The sequence below is a fragment of the Brassica napus genome, unplaced genomic scaffold, assembly GCF_020379485.1.
Source record: "Brassica napus cultivar Da-Ae unplaced genomic scaffold, Da-Ae ScsIHWf_2452;HRSCAF=3165, whole genome shotgun sequence".
Taxonomy (NCBI): domain Eukaryota; kingdom Viridiplantae; phylum Streptophyta; class Magnoliopsida; order Brassicales; family Brassicaceae; genus Brassica; species Brassica napus.
In genome coordinates, this window is record NW_026015783.1 from 33,669 (window position 1) to 39,230 (window position 5,562).

Sequence of the window (5,562 nt, forward strand, 5' to 3'; positions counted from 1 at the left end):
CAAGCGTTAGTTATAGAAACGGCGGGGCCACGTGCAAAATAGAATATGATGCCAAGGTCCAGAGGTAGTAGATATTGAAGCATTGGCATAGTCGTATAGCTCGTGAATCGTAATCTAAGCAGAACCGCTCGCTTCCACCAAAGGACAAAACTCATCTCTCTTCACTAGTTTGGTTTCTACAAATATCAAACAAAACCGGAAAACACACAAAACTCAAAAAGATACCCCCGAATAAACCAAATATACCCTCTGTTTCTCTCTTCCCTCGTAAACATCGCTGTCTCCGAGATGGCCTCTCTCTCAACCCTCTACTCTTCTTCTCCTTCTCTCAAACAGTCCACCGTTAAAGCATTCACGTCTCCTCCGACGACCAGAGGAGACTCCTTCTCTTTCCCGCACACCTCCAAACCAACAACACACCTACCGTTGACTCTCTCCGCGTCACGCTCCGACACTTCTCACTCTGATGCCGCCTCCGCCGCAGCCAAGAAGGAGCTTATCAAAGACCCCGATGCGCTCTGGAAACGCTACCTCGACTGGCTATACCAGCAGAAGGACATTGGACTGTACCTCGATGTCAGCCGCGTCGGGTTCACTGACGAGTTCGTGGTCGATATGGAGGAGAGATTCAAATCTGCGTTTAAGGCTATGGAGGAGCTTGAGAAAGGGTCTATAGCGAATCCGGATGAAGGGAGGATGGTTGGTCATTACTGGCTTAGGAACTCTGGTCTCGCTCCTAGGCCGGGTTTAAAGACGTTGATCGAGAACACTCTTGATTCGATCTGTAGTTTCGCTGATGACATAGTCTCTGGCAAGGTTTATACTTGATCACGCCTTGCAATGCAGAGTCTTTACTTAGCTCACTGTTTGAATCTTGTTTGGTTGCTTGCTTGACAGATAAAGCCACCATCTTCTCCTGCGGGTCGTTTTACTCAGATACTCTCTGTAGGCATTGGAGGCTCTGCTCTTGGGCCTCAGTTTGTTGCTGAAGCTTTAGCTCCTGATAATCCTCCGTTGAAGGTATCTGATTCTTGGCTTTGTCTGATTCAAAGAGTCTAATTTGTTGTGTACTATATTGAAAGTCTCAGTTTTTGTTTTGGTTTACTTGTTATGACTCTTCTTTATTTTTTGACTGTTGATAGATAAGGTTTATTGACAACACCGACCCTGCGGGAATAGATCATCAGATCGCACAACTTGGGCCGGAGCTTGCCTCAACTTTAGTAATTGTCATCTCAAAGGTGTGTGTACTTTATTCAGCTGTGTGCATAGACTGTTTATATGATACTACTTGGTCCTGATATTGGTGAGTATGACTTTTTTGCTAGAGTGGAGGTACTCCTGAAACTAGGAATGGACTATTGGAAGTACAGAAAGCATTTCGTGACGCTGGTCTGAACTTCGCAAAACAGGTTTTGATCTCAGGTCTTTCTTATGGATCATTGGACTACCTTCAGATGTATTTGCATATGATTAGCTTCAACTTCTTCCCAACTGTAGTTCATCAGCAGCAACTTCTCGATGTATGCTTATGCAGGGTGTTGCAATAACACAAGAGAACTCGTTGCTGGATAACACGGCGAGAATTGAAGGTTGGTTAGCTAGATTTCCTATGTACGACTGGGTGGGTGGAAGAACATCAGTAATGTCTGCGGTTGGTCTGCTTCCAGCAGCACTACAGGTAAGTACTGATACATAATGCTTAGACTTAGTAGGATCATTAGGTGCTTTATGTATGTTAATGAACTATCATCGTATAGGGGATTGATATTAGAGAGATGCTTGCTGGTGCTGCTATAATGGATGAGGCTACTAGGACAAATTCTGTAAGTCTTAGTTGTTGTAGCTTATGTATGAACTGCTTCATTGAAGATTATGAACCATATCACATGGTTGGGTTTTCTGACTCGCCTGTTAATTTCTTTCAGCTCAAGAATAACCCTGCAGCGCTTTTAGCAATGTGTTGGTACTGGGCTTCTGACGGTGTTGGTTCCAAGGTATTTTTCCTCAATTCTCTCAAGAATGTCTAAGACTAGCAAGGAGATTGAGTTTTTATTGACCTTTTGCACTCTTTTTTCTACAGGATATGGTTATCCTTCCTTACAAGGATAGTTTATTACTATTTAGCCGGTATCTGCAGCAGCTGGTCATGGAATCACTAGGAAAGGAGTTTGATCTTGACGGTAACACTGTAAGCATTCTCTTTCTTCAATTTTCACCCTGAATGAATGTTCATGAGCAGTTAAAATGTCCTGAGAAGTATAAATTGGTGTTGCAATGCAATTAGTGCCCACTCGTAAGAATCAGAAGATCTTTGATACTTTCTTAATAATTTGTGTGCATGATTGATTTGAATTTGTTACCCCTCCGTCATGGAAGATCTTCTCAACCTTGTTATTATAAGTGTGATCCGGTCATTTGAATATGCAGGTTAATCAAGGGTTAACTGTATATGGAAACAAAGGCAGCACTGATCAGCACGCGTGAGTTTCCTAAATGCATATATATTTTCTACAGAGGAGCTCTTTAAACAACAGTATTTAATTTGTTGAATTTCATTAGCTACATTCAACAGCTGAGAGAGGGTGTGCACAATTTCTTTGCAACCTTTATAGAAGTGCTACGTGACAGACCCCCAGGTCATGATTGGGATCTTGAGCCAGGTGTCACTTGTGGAGACTACCTCTTTGGGATGCTACAGGTCTGATTCAAGAATATTGTTTCGTAGTATTCACTCTTTACTCATTGTACTTGAACCACTGATGGAACTGTTTTGAGTTTGTGCAGGGAACTAGATCTGCTTTATATGCAAACGGTAGAGAGTCCATTAGTGTTACTATCGAGGAAGTGACACAAGATCTGTTGGGGCTCTTATAGCTCTTTACGAAAGAGCAGTCGGGTTATATGCCTCACTTGTGAACATTAATGCTTACCACCAACCCGGTAGAGATATTCTACCCCAATGTTTTGTAATATCCCAACTAAAATGTTTACTGAATCTGGAAAATAAACAACGGTCGCAGGTGTGGAAGCCGGTAAAAAGGCAGCAGCAGAAGTACTGGCCTTGCAAAAGCGTGTGTTGTCAGTTCTTAATGAAGCCAGGTAAGAACCAGACCATGCCTGTTGCTACTCTTTTCAAATCTTTGTCAAGAGAGACGAGTCTTATATACTAATCCTTCTTTTGCTGCCTGCAGTTGTAAAGATCCAGTAGAGCCACTGACACTGGACGAGATAGCTGATCGTTGCCATGCTCCTGAGGAAGTAACGTCCAACTCCTTGAGAACAAACATTTCATTACTAACTTTTTGAATGGACATATCAAATAAGTTTTATCTTTAAATTGTGCAGATTGAGATGATATACAAGATAATAGCGCACATGTCTGCAAATGATAGAGTTCTAATAGCTGAAGGAAGCTGCGGATCGCCAAGGAGTGTTAAAGTGTTCCTGGGCGAGTGCAATGTGGATGACATGTACGCATAGTGAAAAACCCAGCACTATGATCGAAACTCAATTGAGTCACATTCTCGGTTTTATTTTTATTTTATTTCTGCCATGACTATGGTTTTGAAAAGGAAAAAAAAAAAAAGAATGCAAAAAAGAGCAGGAAACAGTTGTGCACTTGTTTGAAATAAAGTTTCTTTCAGAAAGTGAAAAGTGTGTTGTTGTAATGAAAACATTGGAGGATTTCATCAACCAATCAGGTTAAGATGTTATTTTGTTGCATCTCTGTAAAGAAATAAAAAGCATAAGCAACTTCACATGTGAGTTAGATAAGAATGGTCACAGATGCTCAACAAACCTTCTCCATTACAGTGTATATTTAGTATTACAATTCAAGCAAGTGAATAGTTTTTCCACTTACCACTTTGAAAATTCGAATTGGAATATGTTGACAAAAAAAGATGGTTGATCTGCCGTGCGTAAGAAAACAAGACATCTCTCGATATGTCCCCACCACCACCTGTTTTGTAGCTAAATTTAACAATCAACAAAATATAGTAACGTTACACTTGAGAACAAATTTAATAATAATCGCTTTCCCACGTCATTACTACCCGTTATGCTCCCATCAACAACAAGCTCATGGGCCACAACGACGCCGTTTCGAGTGTCTCACCAACTGGTCTACCTTTCTTCTACCCTTTCCAAATTGAATTCCCTAAATTTTTTGGAATATTAAAAAGTATCAAAAAAAGATTTCCAAAACTAAAATAAAAATACAAAAATCAATTTGAAATTCACAGATTTGGATCCTCTCTCTCTCTCCCATAGCTCCTCCCCTGAAAAGCTTCCTGATTAAGCTTTCTTCACCTCCTCCACCGCAAAACCTAGCCTCGATCTCTAAACTCCATAGCAATCTCGTGCTTCATTAGCTCATTTTTTAGCAACTTCCTTCACCTCAATCAAACTACACCATGATCTCCAACGAACGATTGAAATCACCCGCTCCAAAAGTCCTTAACGGCAACGAATCGGCCTCAGCTCCTGTTCCCGATGCTGACGCCACTGCTTCCGAAGACGATATGAGTGTAAACTCCGACGACGACGTTTCCCTCGATTCGTCTCCCGAGAACAGTAGAGTCTCCAGCGGCGTGGGCCGTAGCTACGGGAGGAACTCGTCTTGTTATACTTACTCCGAAGTGAGCTCCTCCAGAGACACTCTCGTCGTGGCTGCACGCGGACAGACGGAGCCTAGATATGATACTGATACGGAGGAGGAGGATGAATCGACGGATTCAGCTTCGAGCTCGCAGTTTTCTCCTCCGGCGGCGGCGAATGGGAGGAGGATTGACGGCGGTGTGTCTAGGGTTGAAACTCACTTACCGATTACGGACGGTGGAGCTTCCGCCGAGAAGGTTGAATCTCCTCGCATTTGTGTTCAAATCTCCGATCCTAGAGCATCATTACTGGATCCAATACGGTGTCGTATGATTATTGAGTTTTCTTTGTTCGTATAGCTATGATGAGTCGATGACTAATAAGATGCTAGATATGGAAAAGATGAAATTGCAATTTTTTTTTCGTTTATTGTGGATGTATGTTACATCAGAGGATAATTGCTTGTCTTGGTTTAGTTTTACTTATATAATGGTGGAATAATAAGGATGTGATTTGTTTCTATATTGTTGTTATTCTCATAATGTTGTTTCATATTGCAGGAGCTTGATGACAAGTTTTCTTCTGAAGAAGTAAGCGATATTCCCAGTGCCCCTCCATTTTCAGGGGCAGCAGAGGAGTCTGAAGAAATCAAACCAGCGACTTCAGGCGTTCAAGTTTCAGAAGCCATAACAGAAGATTGTGTAGAAAGTAAAAGGACTGGCCATTTTACTAGGTATTCTCGTTTATTTTCGCTTTTTTATTAAAATGAATTCTGAATTTTGCTAAACCATTGTAACGTTTTGCTTCTGTTCCTGTAGAACTAGTGCTGCTTCTGAGTCATTTGGCCATCTGATCAACATCCAGCTCGGCTGCCAAATTTTCATGCAAGGTAATTAGGATTTCTGATTAGCGTGTTTACTGCTTCAGAAATTTATATAGAAAACATAGAAACCCCAGTGA

At 41.5% G+C, this 5,562-nt stretch overlaps 2 protein-coding genes across 2 annotated transcripts; both read left to right on the plus strand.

The window, feature by feature from the left end:
- The first annotated feature begins 200 nt into the window (after positions 1 to 200).
- Positions 201 to 3,716, plus strand: LOC106442156 (glucose-6-phosphate isomerase 1, chloroplastic). The gene is given in 15 exon segments (XM_013883881.3): positions 201 to 816; positions 898 to 1,020; positions 1,143 to 1,241; positions 1,329 to 1,412; positions 1,538 to 1,681; positions 1,761 to 1,826; positions 1,929 to 1,997; positions 2,084 to 2,191; positions 2,431 to 2,483; positions 2,563 to 2,701; positions 2,788 to 2,851; positions 2,854 to 2,943; positions 3,024 to 3,102; positions 3,195 to 3,261; positions 3,349 to 3,716. Coding segments are annotated over 15 exon segments (1,848 nt in total). The 5' UTR covers positions 201 to 288; the 3' UTR covers positions 3,484 to 3,716.
- Positions 3,717 to 4,286: 570 nt separating this feature from the next.
- LOC125601132 lies at positions 4,287 to 5,491 on the plus strand (the record flags this gene model as incomplete). The annotated part of the gene is made up of 3 exons (XM_048773496.1): positions 4,287 to 4,859; positions 5,163 to 5,335; positions 5,421 to 5,491. Coding segments are annotated over exons 1-3 (685 nt in total), but the record flags the coding sequence as incomplete, so codon positions are not given.
- Positions 5,492 to 5,562: the final 71 nt, after the last annotated feature.